This window comes from Calliopsis andreniformis, chromosome 3 (assembly GCF_051401765.1).
Source record: "Calliopsis andreniformis isolate RMS-2024a chromosome 3, iyCalAndr_principal, whole genome shotgun sequence".
In the NCBI taxonomy this organism is placed as follows: domain Eukaryota; kingdom Metazoa; phylum Arthropoda; class Insecta; order Hymenoptera; family Andrenidae; genus Calliopsis; species Calliopsis andreniformis.
Genome location: NC_135064.1, coordinates 18,012,061 through 18,034,562, shown reverse-complemented (window position 1 = coordinate 18,034,562; position 22,502 = coordinate 18,012,061). Strand labels below are relative to the sequence as shown.

The window sequence follows — 22,502 nt, the reverse complement described above, 5'->3', positions numbered from 1 at the left end:
TGCTAAGATTATAATGGCACATTCTGCGCAATCCCACAAAAGCAAACGAAGATCATAGACAGACACACTGGACCCTTCCCCCATTGGTAGCTTTCGTTTCAATTCACTTCTCAACATCGGTTCCCCAAAAACGGGCATAAACGTCCGACTACGCCGCTGCGCGCAAGCTTTACCGCGTCCATCGCTCTGGATCATCGTGAAAAGTAAATCAGAACATCCGACTCCTCTCTGTTTCCCGCTGTCCGTTCTTCCTCGCGTGGCGTGCATGCGTCGCGGGGAAAGAGGAACTGTCCATGGCCGTACCCCGTGTCACTCTCATCCCTCCACGCGCGGTGTAGCGTAATCGAGGTACGCACGATCAATCTCGGTGCGCGATCGATCGCGAGACCCGTCGCGACGTCCTCCACCGTACGGACTCATCTAGATCCCACGCAGAAACACATCTTATACTCGCGTGATCAGTGTACTCGCGGCGCTCTCACTATACTATAATGCTATACTCAACCACATCCCCGAACATTTAACTGAACCCCACGATCCAGGAGCGAGCGACACTGACGTCATTGGTTTTGCAGATACAAGTGCGAGAAAAATGACGTACCGATTACCGTCACAAACGGCTCGACGTTGCCGCTCGTGGAACGACCGAACGACGAGGAGGCGGCACTTTACAACCCCTTCGAGCACAGGAAGCTCGCCCACCCTACTTCGGACCTGGACACCCTGATACACTTGCTGAAGGGGAGCCTGGGCACGGGTATCCTCGCTATGCCAATGGCATTCCGCAACGCTGGATTACTGTTTGGACTTTTCGCCACGTTCTTCATCGGGGCTGTCTGCACCTACTGCGTTCATATATTGGTCAAATGCGCTCATACACTCTGCAGGCGGACGCAGACGCCCAGCCTGGGCTTCGCGGATGTCGCCGAGGCGGCCTTTCTTGTCGGCCCGGAACCGGTGCAGAAGTACGCTCGTCTCGCTAAGTAAGTTCTTGTTCAGAGTACAGTCACGTCTGGAAGTACTGGGACGGTTGCTTGGTCTTGAGAAACGAGCTGTTCATGAGTCAAAGTGATTCATTCGGCTTTTTCGTCTTTTCCTTTTTTTAATTTTAGTGTCGAAGCACTTGATTGGTGCTTAGATTTTTGTATTTGAAATAAATATAAATATTTGGATTCTGTGGAGTTGATCGACTTGGCAAGTGAGTGAGTCATATATGGGTTCGGAGAAAGTTATGAAACCAGTGTTTATAAGGAACTCTAGCTTCTTCTTTAAAAATTAGGAGTGGGTTATAACCGAGTTTTTTAATTCTCGGAACTCGAATTTGTAAGATTTTAAAGATTTGAAAACTTTCGATACTCGATACTGTAAGAACTATTTTGTTTTTAAAACTGTAGCCTCAGAAAAATTGCCAAACCAATATTTACCTGAATAGTTTTCATTAAGAAAAAATTCTGAACTTGCCACAAATGTTACTGATGAATGAAATTTTTTCCACACGTCGACAAGATCTTTCAGGGGACACCAACCAAAGAAAATTGTATCTTTTTTCCACACATTTAAGAGTAGAAATTAAAAGAGATTTAAAACAGCATAAATTGGCACTTCGGCACTAAAAGGGTTTAAAAAAACCAATCAATTAATTGACTAATGGATATATTTTTGCATCATTTCAGGGCGACGGTGAATTCGTTCCTCGTGATCGACTTGATAGGCTGCTGCTGCGTGTACATAGTCTTTATCTCGACCAATATCAAAGAGGTGGTCGATTATTACTCGGAAACTGACCGAGACGTCCGATTGTACATGGCGGCGTTGTTACCCCTGCTGATCGTCTTCAACCTAGTGAGGAACCTGAAATACCTGGCGCCGTTCTCTATGGTAGCGAACGTCTTGATCGCCACTGGAATGGGGATCACATTTTATTACATCTTCAGCGATCTGCCCAGCATCGAGGACGTGCCAAATTTCTCGAGCTGGTCTCAGTTGCCTTTGTTCTTCGGCACGGCTATCTTCGCCCTTGAAGGCATTGGTGTGGTGAGTATTCTTTGTCATGTTTACTGAGCGATTTCTTCTTTCAGGATTATTTTAATATTGCTATACGTGAGAGTATGTGGGACCATATTATAAATGAAGCATTCGTTTCTTGTTAAAGTAGTATCTTAGAAGTATTATTACTGTTATTAATAGCGTTTTAAAGGGGTATTCTCACTTGGAGAAATCGATTTTAGGCAACCTTTAAAAGAAAGAGTTACAGACCAAGAATTTTGAAATTTTTCTTACATGTTCAGTCATTTCTTCAGATAACACAGTCTAATTTTCATACAATTATATTTGTTATCATTCAAATTATTCCATATTTCCTGTAGTATATTGTTTTCAATGGTTGTCATATTTTAGTAATGGGTTGGCTGATTTCATTCAAATTTTACACGCATGTAAAATAAGCGAATCTTTAACCTTCAGACTAGAATTACGTCAATATCTAGTAAAATAACTAAAGGTGTAAACAAATTTCAAAGTTCTTGGTTTATAATTATACAAGTAATAATTCTTTATGCTAATAGTTTAAACTTTCTATTGACCAACACTGTAAGTCATGGCAGGAAAACATAGAAGAAGGATCAAAAACGTGAAAATTTGAGAATCAGTAAAAGGAAGATATTCAAATTATAAAAAAAGCTTCGTTGCTTTTTTAAGAGTATTTCTATTGTACCATGTATATATCTATTCACGTTGACTCCTCTTCCCTGCCATTATGCAAATCGATATTATGTCATTGGCATTCCACTCAGCTCGCAATATCAAACAACGGGGCAGTTGAATCGTGTTTAGTATTTTGATCACGCAATAAGGGATTGCGAAAGGGGTGAAAAGAGGAATCAAAAATTCCGATGATATAGCCCAGTGAAATCAGCTCTTTGGAATTTCCCTTATGTACTTTCTTTTCTTAATCGTTTGACGTCGATTCTAACAGGAAATACTTTTTACATTTCCGAGATTATTATGAATAATCGTTTAATTAAAGTACTCCTTTATGCTTGACAATTGTAAGCATTCAGTATGAAATATAGACCCATGCAAATTTTCAAAGTAATCTGGGAAATAATCGTACACTTATCTTCACACGCTATCACTATCATATTTCATATTTCGCTACCAGGAAAATGATACGTGATAATTCACAATTAAAAAAGTGAAAATCAGGTTTCGTGATTACTATCATGATTGCACCAGCAACTACTCAACGATTACAATATAAGCAATTATTGTCATCTTCAGACTGATTGATCTGGTAACGTGTATTGCGATAATCTTATAAAAAATATAATGCTATAAGAGCTATTGCATTAGCGAGTATAACAAGAAAAAAACAGAAACCATTGACAGTCCTATTGGATTTATCTGGTCTTAACACGATTAAGCAGCTACGTACGCAGTGTAAAATTGGAACATACAGTTTGAATCTCGTTAAGTATATTTTTCAAGCGATTAGGCTCATCCAAATTATTCTACAAGTCTACAAATCCCAAACAAAGTCTATCTTTCTCAAAGTCTTTTTAATTTTGTACACTGGAATACAACGATATACAGTTAATAATAATAACTCACAAAGGCACTAAACCATTCTAATCCCATCACCACCATTTCTGTTCCCAGGTGATGTCCCTCGAGAACAACATGAAGACACCAACGCACTTCATCGGCTGCCCCGGTGTCCTGAACACAGGCATGTTCTTCGTAGTGCTCTTATACAGCACAGTAGGTTTCTTCGGCTACTGGCGGTACGGCGAGGACACGAAAGCCTCGATCACCTTGAACCCAGTGCAGAGCGACATCCTGGCCCAATCCGCGAAAGTCATGATCGCCGTGGCAATCTTCCTGACCTATGGCCTGCAGTTCTACGTACCGATGGAGATCATCTGGAAGAACGCCAAGCAGTACTTCGGCTCCAGGAAGCTCGTCGCTGAATACGTGATCCGTATCATCTTAGTGATCTTCACCGTCGGCGTGGCCATCGCCATCCCAAACCTGGGCCCGTTCATATCCCTCGTGGGGGCTGTCTGCCTCTCCACTTTGGGCCTGATGTTCCCATCCGTGATCGAGCTGGTGACAGAGTGGGAACAGGAGAACGGCTTGGGACGTGGCTACTGGAAGCTCTGGAAGAATCTAGCCATCATCGCGTTCGGTGTCCTTGGCTTCCTCACAGGCACCTACGTCAGCATCCAGGAGATCCTCGAGGCGAAGAAATGAAGCGCCGGGTTCGAAGGAGCTGCGGTGCGACGGAATAATCGCTCAGCGCGTACCACAGATGCCGGCGTGTTCGACACCTTCCGCGCTCCTCGCGAGCGGGCTCGTCGGACCATCGGGACGACGAGGACCAGGACGGTGGTAACGCCGCCGCTGGAGCAAATCGGGACAAGCTACGCGGCCACGCGAGCTCCGAACTTCTAGCTTCGTCTCGCTCCTTCTGTATCCCACATCGGTAGTACGACGACCGTAACGACGACGAGGACGTCACGTAGACGATCGGCTCTCATCCTAAGCCTAGGCTCACGCGACTGACAATTTCGTGGGTCTCAAAGCCGATTACAGAGGTTTACAGAGGGTCCAGGCTGAAGCGGGTTAACTAAGTATCACCTCTGTTTTTCATGACACGAAAATCGCGTTCGTGTTAGAATTTGAATGGTTTCGAAGGAGAAATATCATGGAAGAGTAGTGATTTGTGCAGGATCATTTTTTGTAGCTTTTTTTTAAATTTTGTGTTATTAGAAACAGAGGAGGTATTTAGGTAACCTGCTTCAGCTTGGACACCCTGTATATCGATAGTCTTCTTATGCAGTAGGTAGAAGAGGGATTGTTGAGTCTGTAATCGGCCTTTAGGTCAACCGACAAAATTATCAGTCGTGTGCTTCTATACTGATGGCCGACCTTCAGCTTTTACCTTCCTGTTGGATCTTCTTCGTTTCTGTCGTAGAGAGACGTAGGGTTGCACGCCGCTGAAAGGAGTTCATGTAACGAATTTAATTGTAATAAGGAGCTTCGCAGAAGACTGAACATTGACAATAATTGGACCCTAGACACGATAGTTTTGTACGTAATAGAAGATTCACGGAGGTGGATGTAATTTGTGGTGTAATTGGCGGCTCGGTTACGTGCGATTTTTAGCGTGAAAAGAAGATAACGTGGAATATCATCTTTTTAACAAGGAGTTATGTTAAAGTATGCCTCTAGTCAAGTGACAAAACCTGATATGTCAATTTTTTTCGAAATCGAGACATGTACTCCTCCGTGTGTATCTGGATGATCTATCAGTTTGCAAAAAAAATGATATCTGTATATTAAGTAGTTTAAGAAAAAAGCAAGGTAAAAATTGACGCATAAATTTACTTATTGTATTACGTATTGAAAAATTAGAAAATGGCATATCAAGTTTCCACATTTGACTGCAAATATACAGTTTTATTTACACTTGATTAATCGTTTACTTTCCAGTGTACTAGAGAATGGTTATTTCACAGTTTAACGAGCGAAGCTGTCTTCAGCTATATCACGAATTACAGTCCACCTCATCTGTTTCATTCCCATGGTTTTCTAAGCTTTTTGGCACTTAATCATTCATGACCATTCGCTGTACAGAAGACAAACTACTCAATGCCTCGGAATGCATGGACTCTTTTTAGACGAGCGTGCCAGGCAACGTAGATCCAGCACCATCGCTTGGTATTTTATTTAGAACTTGTATAGGTAACCGAAATAACATGCGTGTCATGTAGAAAACGGCTAGATAACACGTGCATGTTAAAAGGCACGATCGATCCTCGCTAATTTACGTCAGAGTCGTCGCTGCTGACGTCGCGCCGTACAACGCCGTACGCCAAGTGCATGATAAGAATCATTAATGCCGCATCGAGCTGGATCCTATATTTAAATCGCTTGTAATTGGAACAGTAAATTCTATAGAAACTAGCGACAGCATGTCGAGTACTGAGAGAGTTCGATGCAAGGAGAGAGTCGATTAAAGTACTACAGTACTTGAAATTCAATTGTGAAGCGATGAGGAAATTCAAAAATTCTGGTCCTCAGAAAAATAATACATACGCTAGAACCATCTCCAACAGATCTAGACAATTTATCATTAACTATTTTAACAATTTATATTAACTATTTTCTTTAAATTTTGTTCTAGTTTAGCAAAATACGTTTTGTGACTGGTCAAATTAATTTTATACCTAAAAAGTGTTGCCTTAACGCCAAAAAAAGAACCCGTTACTGTTTTCAACTTAAAATAATAGCTAAATAGGAGATTAAGGAATGAGCAATTCACTCAAATTTTTAGAAAAATTCTTTTTCATATAGTTTTATCATTGTCACTTTTTAGGCTTGTATTGTTTCATCTAAAAGATAGGATAGGCAATAGGAAAAATATAATAGCTTTTTATTGCAAATTTCTAGTGCTAATTACACATGGTTCTTGTAGAATCCAGTGTATAGCTTATTGATGTACCTAAAAACGTGAAAACATAATTGGATGGCAATTAATGTGCGGCATTAGTGACTTTTACCATGTATTATTATACGTTCGAGCGATTAACCGAGCAAAGTCAATGGCACAACGTGGCTCGGAGCACCCGGATCCACCGGGATCAAGGATCCCAGAACTGACAGGGATCCCTGCGAACTGCTAAGACGAGTATTAACAACGTGGACAGAGGCGCCCTTTTTTCTCCCTCTCGCCCCTTTCTTCTCTTTTTATTATTTATTCGCGTTTGCGTGCGCACGAACGACGAAGCTTCTTTTTCCATCGACAATTCAACGAACACAGAGACACACAACTGCGGGACGGTTTTTTATAATAGCTCGCGTACACCTCGTACGGGTATAGATACGTAAATTATACTTAAACGTTTCCCTTTTTCCTTGTTTCTTTTTATGTACGAGCAGGGACCGTTCGCGTCTCTTTCGACTCTATAAGTTGCGTTCGTTCGTTCGTTCGACTCGCCGCGACAAGAGAATGATTTGTAAGATAAGAGGTTTCGTCTAGGGAATTGTCGATCGGTTACATAAATAGCCAACACGTTAATTATAGAAGCTTTGATTATTAATCAAAGAGACAGTGACTTCCTCGACACGAAAGTCTGAATACTTGAATATCCATCATTTTTTCTTTTTTTCATGAATGACTTTTTAGACTTTGTAAAAAATAGACGCAGATAGTTATGTATCTTATGCAGAGTATTTTACTTTTCTGGAATTTTGTATTAGAAGACTCATAAGGTCAGAGACAGATCGATCGACGTAGGCCTGACGAAAACTGCCGATCTGTTCCTAGTGCATGTTGCACAAAAAGAAGAGAAAACGTACAAAAAAGCGGTTACTAATTAAGAGTACGAGGCAGAGTGGCACGTAGGTGTGATAATATCGTGATGCACGCTTGCTAGTCTGTAAGAAGTTTAGCGAGAGCCACCGACGCACCGTGCGTCATCGCGCGAGATTAGGACGCTAATTGGATATGTAGCTTGACACCTAGAAGGTCGTGGTCTAAGCGAAACATGAATTTTCGAGGAGAGGAAACGTAGAGACAACGGAGATGACAAATTAGGAGGGTGTCAAGGTCACGATACGCTCAGCAATCAGATTTCCCTATTTTTTCACTGTCGAATCGCTTATTTATACGAACATTTCACGTGGAATCTTAACATATGTACATTCATCGCAGAATTAATTGTAAAATGAAATTCACTTATTTTTGGTATGTACATTGGATGTCGGAACATACGCGAAAATTGAAAATAATCGTGAAACAGTACAAAGTGGAACAGTACTAAATAAGATTCTAAAATTATAATGTAGAATTCTGAGATATAAATAAGAATATTTGAATGCAGTATTAATCAAATCTTCGAGTTAGTGGAATTTGAGATCGATAGAGATCAATGCGCGTACATACACTATAGACCAAAAGTTTCGAATCACTTGCAAGTTGTTATTAAACTTACACTACACAGAGCAAAGTATTTTTCACTTACAATTAGTATCTACTTTCAGTAATAATCACCCTACTCTATCTACAGTGGAAGAAATTTATAAAATTGCTTATTGTTACTTGAATTACATGTTTAGCAAAGGAACTGTCCATTCCTTAATCTCAAAAGTGATTCTAAACTTTTGACTAGTAGTATATATCTATGTAAGCTCAGACGACGAAACTTCTGATGAAACTTCTGACGTGCATTTCACGTAGTGACTCATCGCGAGAATGCAGATCATTCGTTACGACTATTTTCGATCGCTGTGTTGATGTGGAACCATCGCGTCAGCACTATTTCGTACAGTTCGTTCTCGCTTTCAAAGATTGAATTCAGTGCCTTCATTCTTGCGTCTCATGGAGATTGTAGGATTAAGACTGGCCATTATACAGGGCGTTTTAAAAATGTAGGCACAAGCTGTTAACTATTTCAGAGGGCAGCTTTGAGGGCACACTTAAGGTTCCTCTTTTTTTAATCGTATCTTCTACACATCTCTTTTTCAGAGGACTTTGAATTGATGTTTTGTGCTTCATGCTTTTTATGAAGACAAACTATGCCTATGTTGTTTTTTAAAGAAGAATTAAGATATAGCTTTTTATTGATACATAATGTTTTACTGAAAATAGCAAATATTTGAGGACTGTCAACCTTATAGGCCCACATAACTGTTCTCTACTTATAGGTAATCGAGCTCAAAATGGAAGTAAAAGATCTTAACAAACATAGGTCTGTGAATGAAATGTTCTCCAAGATAGATTTGTTGTAAAGGAAGGATTTCTTAAGCTTTTGACATACAGCCTCATATCTCTTTGCACATTCATGTCAGAAATAAACATGTTCTTCAGTTGCCTAAATGTTGAAACTCGTTTTATATTAATGTAAGGATTAAGTAAAGAATCGATCACAGACAACAGAAAAGTGGTATAGAATGTAAATCCATCTATGTTTGAGCAAACTACGGTTACTTCAAAGTGGATATCTGTATTACCAAGATCGTTAGGAAAGCTAATTTATAACTGAACCTATTATATTGAACTCTTGAGATACCAACTATTTTACAATAAATATAATTACACAAATAGATATTGCATTATGATCTAAAAATTAAACTGAAAATATTGAAGACCATTAAACTACCAGTTTACTTTTGTTAAAATTCCTTTCTTTCTCGCTATAAATTTATCCTACTAATTAAATATGTATCTATAGTTTTGAAACAGCTTGTATAATGATGAACAGAAATGAAATGCGTCATTCAGATATTTAAACGGTGACAAATAACGATATTTTGTATAAGAATGTAGAGCGACGCATAGATTACACTCAAAAAGTAAACAGCTAACGCCCGATAGCGATTACCATTTCGTTATCATCGTTATAAAATGCAGATATGCGCTTTAATGAAAATACACAGGGTAAAAAAGATGCGTTGCTGTTTCCCTTCAAACCACGGGGAAATTGTTAGAAAGAGTATTTGCTAAGCTTCATCCATGTTTCACCATTTTTTATACTCGTCTATACCGTTTTTCCCATCATGGTTTTTTAATTGCGTACATTGTATATAATATATGCAGGTCCACACGAATAATCATAATAATCTCTATGTTAGGCGTCACCTTTACTTTTGGAATAAAATCTTTCTGAAAACGAGCTATTCGTTTTGGAATCATAATATTTATGGAATGTATCATTACATGCAGCTTTGCCGCTTTTATATCTACTTCGGGACTTCCGCAGGAAGTGATTGGACGCGCGCGCGCGCGCGCGAATTTGTGGCAATGGTTGCCACCCAAAGACAGTTTACGTGCATGCTTATTCCGTGCACGCTGTCAATTTTGCCAGTCATTGTACCAAACAATGTTAGCGATATTTAATACAGGATGAAATCGATTTGCAAAAGATATAACGAGTCGTTTCCTTCGTACTGCCATTTATCCTTGATCCTGACAGTATTGTTAACTGCAACATGTTCTCTTGTATAGATGCAAATTTATTCAACGATTTGAATTAAATACGTTTCTTTTTATTGCAACATATATTTTAAGAGAAGTCTGAATCATTAAAGAGAAACGATAAAACACGTAATAAAGTAAAACAGGAAATCCTGTTATCTTTAGCGAAAATTTCCACAGCTCTATCATCGTCAAAATATTTCTGTTTGCTTAAAAATTCCAACAATTATGAATTATGTGTTTTCCAACATTTGTTTGCGTGTTCTTATACATACATGAGTATAATTTGAAAGAAATAATGAGATATGTTGTTTATTCTATTTCTACAAACTGATTTAATTTAATCTACGAATAATTTATTTATTTTACTATAGAAGACAAATACGAAAATCAGAATTATAAGTGTTTCCTCGAATCTCTGTAAATCCATGCAAATGGTTTTTGAAAAAAGTGTTAGTTATTTATATAAATAGCCTAAAAGACAAATTGTTGTCATACTAGTACATGGAAAGGCGGCATAAAATTTACATTTGGGGCGTGACAAGAGCAAAATGGCTGCTGCGACAGCAACAGTCTGCTATGTTCAGTGACAGAACGTCGTACACGTTACGCACTGTCAGATGTAAGAACTTTCTACTATTTCAAAACACGTTGTCTATAAAATTATCACGTTTTCTATACTTGTGATTTAACCATGTTACACGACGTACCGAAGCGATTATTGAAAAGTTCGGAAACAACTGAGGTACGTTCACAAAAACTAATATAAACTACAACGTATTGATAAAATTCATTGCAGGAACACTAATAGTGGATATTAGACTCTTCATTAAGAAGTAATTCAATTTCTGGTCACTACACATCACTATTAAAACATATACGAGCCATCAAAACGTTAATGATGTATTATTGTCCACTGTGCGTTCCACGTTTCATCGTTCCTAGTTTTCATCCCATGTTTCATAAGTTTACGTTAGAATTTCTATAAATTTTTTTATCTACACATCCTTGATATGTATTTGATTATTGTATTTATCTTTTAATACATAAAACTTATACATTGTATAGTTTATAGTAAATATTTGAATAAAAATATACACACGATTTTTGTTTAAAATTTTAGAAACCATCTATCGTGATTTTAACGTACTAATAAGCATGAATTAAAGAATGAGCGGCAAATACAAATTTGACTCACTGATGCTCGGATTTATATTAATTTTAGTCTAGATAAGAAAAGTATAATAAGTATTTAGAGTACTCGAGTTGTAAAAATACACTGCAATATGTTTTTCAGGCTGATGTACGCGAAGATGAGGAACAAGCGAAAAGGTTCCAAGATATTATCGATCTTCTTTTGGCAGCAGGGTATTTTCGAGCGAGAATAAAAGGTTTATCAAATTTTGATAAGGTGTATATAACAAAATTCTGTTTAGAAGAATTTCAAAAGTATTATTCAACTAACAATTAACATTTCTTTCAGGTAATCGGTGGGATGACCTGGTGCATAGAATCCTGTAACTTCGATGTAGATGTTGATTTACTATTTCGTGAAAATTTAACCATAGGACAAAAAATGTAGGTATATATGTTTAGTAAATATTCCAATTATTTAATGTTTTATGTAAAATGCCTACAATTACAAAACATACATTTTTTCAGATCTTTAACTGAAAAAATCGTGGCCATGTTACCCAAAATGAATTGCCCTTACAGAATAGAACCACATCAAATACAAGGCTTAGATTGCATTCATATTTTCCCCGTTATTCAGGTAATTAATTCATTTGTCCCACGTTTCATCAGTTTTATGTAATTATTTCAACGCATGATTTGCATTTACAGTGGTTGGTCAAACGATCAATGGAGACGCGAGAAGAAACCGCTGAATTCGTTCGGTCATTCGCTTTAAATCAATTTCATAAGAAGCATTCTTTCAGTGAAGATGCGGAAACAGCAAAGGCAGTACAAGGAAATTTAACGAAAAACATTCGATTAGTTAAGGTATAACATACCATTAAAATATAAGATTTAAAAAGAATTTCTTTCTGTAAATGAGCGTTAAACTTTTTTTTATAGAAATCGTACGAACCTCGACGTCTTTTCAAGCACAAAGATGGATCTGTTAGAGAGGAATCTACTAAATATCTTGGCACAGTTTTAGAATACGAAGCGCCTTTATATTATTCTACCAAAGGAGTTGGATCACCAACAGCAACTTCCTCGAACGATGCGAAAGAAAATGATCGTAAAGAAGAGCTAAAGGAAAAGGTACGGAATTGTGACACAGAAAATAAGAAAACAGTAAAATATTGACATATCTTTAATATATTATACAGACTACATAAGTACATCTTTATTATAACTGAAACCTCAATACGATGTCTTTTCCTATAGGAAAATACAGAACAAATAGCTGGGAGTCTAGCTGCTATAGAAGAAAGTTCAGTGAGTAACCGTATTAATAGATATCAAACAATACAAATTTTTATTAATCGTGATCTACACAGGCACGTCTAAGCGTCGTAGCAGTGGGTAATATCGTAGGAATTCAAGCTCAAGAAATCGCCAAAGTAGCCGAAAAATATGCAGCGATGTCCACGTCCGAAACGGGGGTAAATTCAAATATAAAAATCAAAACCAGATTCAATTATAAACCTAAGTTTAATTAATGATTAACTACAGGAAAATGGCAGTTCTAACTCTTCAGCTGCAGTGATCGCGCTGCAGAAGCAAAAAGCAGCACTCCAAAATCGAATACGGAAATTAACAAAGGAAAGGGACAGTTTATCAACTAAAGTTTCAGAATTAACTGATAAAACAAACGAATCGCGGGCAAAACGACAAGCCATAGAGCGTTCCTTGAAGAAGGCCCAAGAAATGGGGATCAATGAGCATGATAGGTACTTCTTACGCTTTAGTTATTTCATATGAAAATTTTAGTACTGTATCAATCATTCTTCTTTAGTGTCTACAAATGTCTGGAAGAACTGCTGTTAGTTCATGATGGCCTGAAAGAACAAGAACACAACTTCCGGGAGCAGTGTAAGTCTGATTTAAATCTTCTACGTGGTAAGTTGCAAGAAATTGAGAGTGGTACGTCAGAAGAAGAGGAAGATCGTTTGAAGGAATATGAAGAGCAAAAAGAAGCTGTAACAAGAGTAAGATTACAACTGGCCAAGAAGAATAGGGCAATCGCTTCCTTGACCAGACAATTAGATGATGTTCCTGGTCGTTCCGAACTTACGCAATATCAAAGACGTTTTATGGAATTGTACAATCAAGGTTCGCCGACCTATTTCGTTCGTTGATGTTCAGAATGTCGCTTTGTCGATAAAAAATGATTGAATTATCTGAATTGCAGTTTCGGCCAAGCACAAAGAGACTAAACAATATTACACGTTATACAATACCCTCGACGATACGAAACTTTACTTAAGCAAAGAGCTGTCGTTATTGAATTCCATTCAAGATAACTACAATGAGTGAGCAATTCGTAAAATTTACATTTATATATGTTATTTAGCGATAAGGAATGTTTAACATTTAGCTCTATTGTCGCCAGAGCAATGGCATCGACGAGCGGTAAGGAGCAGTTTTTGAAACAGTTCGAAGCAATCGTTGCTGGCGTAAAACGTAACAAAGCTAAGGTGAGAAACTCATTGTTAAATAACTATAGCCGAAGTTTCTTTCAAATAATAAGACTGCAAATGGTTTCAAAATTTGTTGTTGAAAATTGGTAGGATAATCAATGCTATTGCTTTTTTTTCTAATTTCTTCTCAAAATGATTGCTACAATGTAGTTCATCTTTTCTGTAGGTGGAAAAACGATGTGCCGATGAGAAGAATAGAAGAGATACTCTCAGTCGACAGCTTGCCACTCTGATAGAACAGCAACGTAAATACGTTGCTGCAGTCAGGCAGCTCACCATCGAATGCCGTAAAAACGAAGCTTTACTCGCACAGTTACGCGGTCCGTAACTATATTTTATACGCCAAAAAAAGCGTATCAAATTCCTGTATTTTAGCTACGATTCGTTGTTTCATACTATAGCGCAAACATATTTAAAAACTATGAATGCATTGTATGACATAATCGCGATCAAGATGGAGACAAAACAGCGAGGAGTAGCCGAGCTCACGGTAGCTCCTATTTATAATCATACTATATACAGGGTGTATCTCATATAAGGTATTACGAAACGAGATTCTACGAAATATTAAAGATATAGATAGAAACTTTTTTCTGGGTATTTTAAAACACAATGGAACTTATGGCATAACTAATACAAAATTTCGTATCAAAATTTTCATTTTCATTATTTAAAACTGAATTAGTACAATACATTTGACATACAATGCATATTTCTGTGAAACTATCGAAAACAGACTTTTGGAAGTTTATATGAGACACTCTATATATTATTAGTTTATATCAAATATTCCTATTTTACAGATACATACTCAAGAGGGTAACCAGGAATTTAAAGAAGATTATTCCTCTTTCCTTGTTAGATTATAAATTTTATATCAAAATGTCGCATAAACATATTGCAAACAAGACTATTTATTCTACCCCTTGTTTCAAGTCATTAATTTTCCTTGCTTCTATGAAGTCATAACAGATATCAACTTATCTAATAAGGTGAGATTGTCAGAGTATTTTTTTAACGAATTCCCAAATATTCAATATAATACCCCCCTAAAATGATCTCCTAACCCTGAATTAGTCTTTAATTATAATTCCTAATGTTAGAATTTTGAAACCATTTTCGTGATTACTAGAACAAGTTTCTCGAACCTTCAACTACCTAGTAACTAACTATATAGAATCTGTGTTTCAAAAGTCCTTTTCAGTATTAACTATTATATTAATAGCAAGCATTCTAGGATTTGTTCATACTCATCAGCAGTTCACGCTCAGCATCAGCCAAAAATCCTTCGCTCGGGTCGCGGCGTCCCTCCGTGAGCCTGAAGTCGAAGGGATGCCAAAAAATGGTCCGACGCAACAATCGGCAACCGTACGATTTAAAATAGTAAACTGCCGAAGTCACGTGACGTTTGACTTACCATCACGAACTATAGAACAAACGGGCGTATAACGCACGCACACCTTGAGATGGGAATTTTTAGTCCGATAATAGACGACTACTTGCCGCTTGTTCGTTTTCCCTTTCGCACACGGCGCATCGTCCGCGTTTTCCTTGTCGCTCCGTCAGAGCCCTCTTTGTTCGTTCCTCTGCATCGGCTATCGCCATTGTTCGTCTCGGTGCGCTTATGTGTTCACGTGCTCTCTCCGTCGCCCCGAGGGATCTGTCGTAGCCATTATCGGTGGTACGGTGATCAGCCAGCGATCAGTGATCAGTTAACGTTCTTTTAGAATGTAGCGGGCGTCCGCCTGTAACGATACATATAATGACAATCGCGTCGGGCGGAAGAACGATACGTTCGTGCTTGTTCCTTTCAAACTGAAGGAACATGTGCTATCTATACGGTGGCTTCTCAATGTGATATATTCATATATGAAAGAAATATTGTGCTTAAGATGGCAAAAGACGAAGGGGACGACCTCTTGCCAGACAAGGACGCAGCGAAAGGATTTTACGCGAAATACGAACCCAAAGAGATCCTTGGAAGGTTCGTCGTCACGTGATATTTGACAAAAACAACAGGGGAAAAAAAATCATATCGAGAAATAATACAGATCCTACTATTTTTATTTGTTCCGTAGTGCGAGTACGTGTGTACGATAGATATGTTCGTGTTTATATTATTAGATCGTGGTGAATCGCGATTACAGTAAACGAACCAACGAATTCACACCATCTTCGATGAACAAGCTAACCTGTACAATTATATAATTCGATGGGAGTTGAGATGCGTCCAGTTCGAAATAGTGACAATTCATTTTTTTTTTCCTTTGGAAATTAATAAAATGACAGTATACACGGAACAATGATCCGTGTCGCGGACAGAGTACGAGCGTTGGCCGAGCACTGGATGAAAATAACACATTCGTTCGCATGAATTGTTGAATCTTGATGTATTTTTTACGGAACAGATTTAAAGCTCATTGTGTAGATTAAGGTGCAGTGCACTTTGTTTTAGTATTACGAAAGTTGGAGAAAGATAAAGAAAAACGTAGTAAAAGATTCTTTCATGCACGTCAATCGTTGTTTTTGTTGCTTAAAAGATGTTTATTTATATATCGTTGACGATAACCTGAAACACAGAAATTGTGCTATACATATATAAATAAACAGAGAATGCTGCAACTTTAAATATGCATTTCGTAACTCTTTGAAAAATTTGTTCCAAGTGTATTAGTATTTGCAAGATGCAAATATTAATCCATGTCAGTGGGAAATGGTTAATCTTTTACTGATTTACTTTGTATTCTAATATTCATTGATATAAAGCGAATAATGTCTTAACGTTTACAGAGGAATATCTTCCACTGTGAGAAGATGTATAGAAAAAGAAACAGGCATAGAATATGCAGCTAAAATTATAGATATTAGTAATGAAACTAACGAGGATGGGCATACTATGAAGGATGCTACATTACAGGAAGTACAAATTCTTCGTAGAGTAGCTGGTCATCCTTATATTAGTAAGTTTTCTTTTATGTTGCAAACAGAACTGCGTTCTTATAACTTTCAGACTTATTGAAATTATTTTTATATTTTTCTAGTTGAATTGCATGATGTCTTTGAATCTAGTACATTCATTTTTTTAATATTCGAAATATGTAAGAATGGAGAATTATTCGACTACCTCACGTCTGTTGTTACTCTTTCTGAGAAAAAGACACGATACATTATGAGACAAGTGTTCGAAGGAGTCCAACATATTCATAATCAAGGAATAGTACATAGAGATTTGAAACCAGAAAATATATTATTAGATGACAATCTAAATGTGAAAATAACTGATTTTGGTTTTGCAAGAGTATTGAAAGGAGAAGATAAGCTATATGGTTTGTTATTGTTTGATAAAAGAGATTGTGTAGTGTGATTGCATAATTGACAAGAATGATAAATTTATAATATTAATATTCTTTTGTAGATCTTTGTGGTACACCTGGGTATTTGGCACCAGAGGTGCTCAAGTGCAATATGTTTGAAAATGCAGATGGCTATGGGCAAGAAGTCGATATGTAAGTTAATACTATTTTAATATATGTATGTTATTTTTATTCTAATAGTATAAGACTTAGAACATTGCACAATGATGTATCAACCAATTACATACATAGATAGATACTCATATATTTGTTTCTTTTTAGATGGGCCTGTGGGGTAATTATGTTTACTTTATTAGTTGGTTGTCCACCTTTTTGGCATAGAAAACAAATGGTTATGCTTAGGAATATTATGGAAGGAAAGTATACGTTTACATCTCCAGAATGGGCAGATATAACAGGTATTTATCATATCTTATTAAAATAAACAAAAAAGTTTAAATCATGAATGTATAGTTTAAAAAACAAAGAATTAGAGTGTTTTTAAAGTGTGGTATGCAAAATAAATTTTTATTTAATTAACGAATACTTATATTAATATGCATCATTTTCAGAGAATTTCATTCTAATTTTACATGATATATTATAAAAAATTAATATTGTCTTAACAGTATGATTAAAAAAAAACTGCAAAGATGATACTATTCCATTTTATGAATAAAATATTATTTTGCTAAATTTTTTTTTCATTTCAGTATGTATTTTTAATTTTCCTAACATACAGTTCAAATCATATAAGTATATGTAATAGTTTTCTGAAAAAATAATTATTAAATTTCTGCAAAATTCCCAAACTTGTACAAGACACAGACATAATATTCTAGATGGAAGTTCGAATGAAGTTCAAATAATAATGATGCACAAACATGAAATATTTCCATGGTAATATCAGGAAAGTATTCTCGTGTTAAATAATCATCTATCAAAGATACATTATCTTGATGTGAACCTCTTCACTTATGGATAATATGCTCAAGGTAAGAGTAGTAACTGACAACTCTTTGAACATGATGCACATTTCTATTGCAAATACTTGGGATATAATACATATTTTAGTATATTTTCTTTTTTCCATTTTTTTATACTAACATTTGTTTAACTTTTTATAATTTTTAAATTGTAATTAAATTTCCAGAAGCCCCCAAAGATCTGATAAGAAAGTTACTAGTTGTTGATCCTAGAAAGAGGATTTCTATTAAAGATGCGTTAGAACATTCGTTTTTCCATACGGTGGTAAGTATTCAAATATTGTACGTTCACACTCTAACAAATTTTTAAAGGGAAAAATAGATTATTTATAAATAGTTATACATAATTTTTTGAAAAAATGTATTATATTCATGATTTTACATTTTCATTTGTTTGCTTTACATGTTCAACTGTATATATCTTTGCAACAGAAAATACTTGCTTAAAAAGCCGGACATTCATTTCTCAAATTCTATTTCTCTGTCCAATATATTTACTAATTTGGTAATGGTTATTTTAATAAAGGATATCATAATGTCATGATAAATAGAAACTTATTGGAATTACAGCTGTGGGATCAAGACATCGCTCCTCTAAAACGTTCACTATCATCTAATTCGCGGCGTCTGAGTAGGATATCTCAGTTAGCTTTGGTAAATTATTTTTGTTTTTATTTTGTTTGCCGTTAAATGTGAGTTCCAGTGTTTTATTTCGTTGTTATTAATACGTTTAATTAATTCAAAGTTTCCATAATACATCTATTTATTTCATTTTATGTTTTTGCTTTGTGATTTTGTTACATACACTACTTTTACATACAGAAGCGAGGAGCAAAGCTCAGAGAGTTATTAGCATCGGTTATAATTATGCATAACTGATTTACTGTAATTACTCAATAAGAAATTGTAACTTTTTCTTCAAGCATGGAAAACGTTTATCAAGGCATGGATAAACAAATGTACGTTGAATATTTATTAATAACAATATTGAAATAATAATAATAATAATAATAAGAGAACGTTAACTACTAACTCTGCACGATAACTCAAAGAATTTTCATAAAAGTGCAATGTTTGAAACTTTATGTGTAAATAAGCTTCCTCTCTGTTTCTCTAAGTTTTATACAGAAAAATATGTAAAAATTAATCACATTTCAAAGACGCTTTCTTTGTTTTAAGACTATTTGACGTACTGTTCTATAAATCATCTCATTATTGTACACATCATTGTCTTATCTTCTCACTCTATGCAATAAACACTTAATATTTTGATTTCAGGAAATTACTTAATAAGATATAACATTATATATCTTATTCTAATGTTTTCTTGTTTTTTTACCATATTTTATATTTTGTACAGGAATTAAAGGCGAAATCTTTTAACGCAAGGAAAAGATTCCAGTTAGCTATTATTTGTGTTCGCGCAGTAGTACGTATCAAACGACTTCATACAACACCTGAACCCCTTTCAACTCAAGTGGCATGCACTGATCCTTATAGGATCAAAATTTTGCGAAAGGTATTCTTTGCAATTATTTTAGTAAACTTACTATTGCATTTATTACAGAAAAACTAATTATTATTTTTCAATTTAAATTTGCCTTGTAGAATTAGAATTTATATTGCAGAGTCTAGAATGAAGTAAAATAATACTTCATGTGATTCTTATAGGTTATTGACGGTTGTGCATTCAGAGTGTATGGTCATTGGGTGAAAAAGGGAGAAGGACAAAATCGAGCTGCGCTATTCGAAAATACACCAAAGACGGAATTGAAGCACCTTTATGTTAGTAATTTGAGCAGATAACCAATGCTTTTCAAAAGCATTCTTTAGTTAAAATTGTTTATTCACATATTAGTTGAGCTTTACAGTATCTGAACAAAATATTAAACAAGAAAAAATGAAAAAATAAATAACTTAAACAAAGGGGTGAAACGTGATAATCAATAATCTTTCTCTCGGTTCTGGTTATAAGATGAATAATTCTGTACAAATCTTTATGGTAACTATAAAGTGTTCATAAACTTTGCTATCGAATCTGCAGTATCTTAAACTATACAATTTGACATATTAGTAATCGTCGGATATTAAAAACGGAAACAATTAATTGGGTTTTTCAAATTTCTTATATAAAGAACGATTTGCATATTTATTATTATTTTTAAAGGTTCTTTATATGGCCTAACATATTTTAATATGCAGTGCTGCTCAATAAATGTAAATTATAAGTTATATAATTCTTTAAAAAAAACGTTAGGTATAAAATGTGAAATGTTAATGGTATGCTGCAAGCCATTAGTGTCACACCCTTAGAGTGTATTCTGTGTTTAGATGAAGTATTATATGGAAAACAGTTTGTAAAATTATTTTTTGATTGTTCTATTTTAAATTCGTTATATACCTTTCTTTACAGTATTTGTTGCTCTTTTCATAGCACGATGTAACACGAAATGATTTATTTTTAAAAGTTTAAAAACCAATTTCTGCATGTGCTAAAAAAGGAAATAAGACTAAAAATAATTACGTTTTGAGTAAAAATGAAGGTGCTTACATGTACAAACATAAAAACATAGTGTATGATTTACTCATAAAAAATCATTGTTTCGTTCCATGACTGTTTATGTTTGTACATTTCTATAAAAAAATATAGAGTAGTCCTGTAAATAAATATTAAATAATTTATTACAAATCAGCAACACATACAAAGTTAAATTTGTACTAATACTTTTACTGTAGTATATTCTTGACGTTAACTGCATGTAATATTAGTAACTATTAACAAAAATCGGAAACAAAAGGTATATTTTAATACGAATGAAATTGAACTTCCATAAAATGTATCAAGAATATTTATTGTCTACAGTAAAAGATTTAGAAAAATTAATAGGAAAATTTTAATAGCGAATTATGTGTGATTCTAAATTTATTCAAATTTGTAATGAGAAAAATGTATTCCATAGCAATATTATTTACTAAGATCTGTATGTAGATTATAGTACATAATATTTTGTGCAAATTCTAGTCATATTTTATACTGCTGAATTTGTTTTAGATTATAAATTATAGAAAACAAAAAAGAAATTTGTACTAAGTTCAGTTTTTCTCAAAAGAATAAAATAATTACCGTTTAATTTTTTATAATCTGATTGTACTGTCATCCGAAAGTTACACAGACTAGTTAAAAATCAATCTGTAAAATCATATTAATTCGTGTATCTATAGCAATACGTTTTTCCAAAATGTATATTTTTAAGTAAAACATTTTTGCAAATGTGTAATAAACGATATTTTTATTTCTCTCTTCTAAGATGGAAATTTCATTACATACAGTATAGTTAAGTTTTATTGTCAATTAGTAATACAAATAATATTTTGTATATCGATAGTGAATTTCAATTTGTACTGAGTGCATATACAGTTCATGTTGTTTTAATGTACTTATATAAGTTTCACAAATGTTTTATTTATAGCATACATACACAATGACAATATACTTTTTGAAAAGTAGTATCTGAATCCTGATTTCAATCATTAATATCCCATATACAATTCTTTTGATTTTCTTAAATTTTAATTTCGAATATTTTCAAACTAACACGTTCCAAGAGTATCCACTTAACACATAACAGTAAGCTTTAATAAGTAAAAAATAAAAAGATTCCAAACTCCTTGTCTATCTAATCATCGATTAACTACTCTAATCATCATCCTTTTAAACAAATCCCAAGCACAGGTACTTTTAAATCTACAAAATAACCCTTTCCTCGCATCCATTTAATAAACTCATTCGAAAGGAGATAAAAATACGTTCGTCGTATCCACAACGAGAACTTATGCCAATGCAAATAATTGGTAAGTTCGCAGCTACTCATATTTCGTTAAAATAAAAGAAATTGCATGGCAGTAATCGTAACTGGTTTTCGAAAAAGTCACTCTACGGAGTTTTGGCGCGCGCGCAAAAGTAAACAATGAATTGTACGCGTTGATAGCGTCGATGTGGCAACAGCGCGCAGCACCGATCCATGTGACAGAGAAGGAACGTGACAAAAGGTGGCAGAGGGTGACGCCGCCGAGATCGGAGTGAGTGTTTGCCCGGGCGAGCCGGGTGTCGGGTGTGCTGTGTATGATCGTCGCGATATTCGTCCGTTCTGGCGTCCACCGGAAGGTAAGACCGCTCGCAAAAGGCATCGGCCGCCTTCGTAATCCCGTTCGGTCGCGTTTCTCGGCCCGATACCGACGCGGACACGAGAAAATCGTGGAAAAAAGTGGCAGCAAGCAACGAGCAATATACAGCAGCTCGACACTTCTCTTACACGCCCAGCGGAGTGCTGCGTCACATGGGCTCCGTTCATTGGTCGATACAGCGAGGTGACGTCATGAGCCGCGCTCCGATTGGCCTATACCTCAGGCCCCAGACACGTGAATCGTGGCCAAGCAAGCATGGCTGTTGATGCGCAGTGGTTAGCACTTGTAAAATGTTTCTGCCACGCGCTAGATCGATCAGGTTATAACCGTCGTGTGCTGTGAAACG

General features: G+C 35.7%; 3 protein-coding genes across 8 annotated transcripts in view; all 3 read left to right on the top strand.

Annotated features, from left to right (window-relative positions):
• The window catches only part of LOC143188626 (proton-coupled amino acid transporter-like protein pathetic), a 46,125-nt gene extending 36,448 nt beyond the window's left edge, over positions 1-9,677 (top strand). For both annotated transcript variants that reach the window (XM_076392975.1, XM_076392974.1), the window contains exons 3-5: positions 576-983; positions 1,674-2,034; positions 3,658-9,677. In XM_076392975.1, the coding sequence (XP_076249090.1) occupies positions 576-983; positions 1,674-2,034; positions 3,658-4,251 (1,363 nt within the window). In that variant the 3' untranslated portion in view covers positions 4,252-9,677. The remainder of the gene's footprint in view (positions 1-575; positions 984-1,673; positions 2,035-3,657) is intronic.
• Positions 9,678-10,584: 907 nt separating this feature from the next.
• Positions 10,585-14,627, top strand: Fidipidine (coiled-coil domain-containing protein 93). 4 transcript variants are annotated; one of them, XM_076393265.1, is made up of 15 exons: positions 10,589-10,724; positions 10,779-10,815; positions 11,277-11,370; positions 11,463-11,557; positions 11,642-11,753; positions 11,825-11,983; positions 12,059-12,250; positions 12,377-12,427; positions 12,490-12,594; positions 12,665-12,882; positions 12,948-13,264; positions 13,344-13,464; positions 13,545-13,629; positions 13,799-13,952; positions 14,436-14,627. In XM_076393265.1, exons 4-15 carry the CDS (start codon positions 11,475-11,477, stop codon positions 14,453-14,455), a joined length of 1,617 nt encoding a protein of 538 aa, XP_076249380.1. In that variant the 5' UTR covers positions 10,589-10,724; positions 10,779-10,815; positions 11,277-11,370; positions 11,463-11,474; the 3' UTR covers positions 14,456-14,627. The 4 variants fall into 4 exon arrangements, with proteins under 4 accessions (XP_076249378.1, XP_076249380.1, XP_076249379.1 ...); XM_076393264.1 differs by having other exon boundaries at positions 11,277-11,390; XM_076393263.1 differs by lacking the exon at positions 10,779-10,815 and having other exon boundaries at positions 10,585-10,724; positions 11,277-11,390.
• A 689-nt stretch (positions 14,628-15,316) lies between these two features.
• Positions 15,317-21,478, top strand: Phkgamma (phosphorylase kinase gamma). Of its 2 annotated transcripts, XM_076374899.1 has the most exons (9): positions 15,328-15,616; positions 16,423-16,592; positions 16,674-16,958; positions 17,048-17,138; positions 17,268-17,404; positions 18,139-18,236; positions 18,542-18,625; positions 19,332-19,490; positions 19,643-21,478. In XM_076374899.1, the coding sequence occupies exons 1-9, from the start codon at positions 15,525-15,527 to the stop codon at positions 19,775-19,777; spliced, it is 1,251 nt and encodes a 416-aa protein (XP_076231014.1). In that variant the 5' UTR covers positions 15,328-15,524; the 3' UTR covers positions 19,778-21,478. The 2 variants fall into 2 exon arrangements, with proteins under 2 accessions (XP_076231015.1, XP_076231014.1); XM_076374900.1 differs by lacking the exon at positions 18,542-18,625 and having other exon boundaries at positions 15,317-15,616.
• The last annotated feature ends 1,024 nt before the right edge of the window (positions 21,479-22,502 follow it).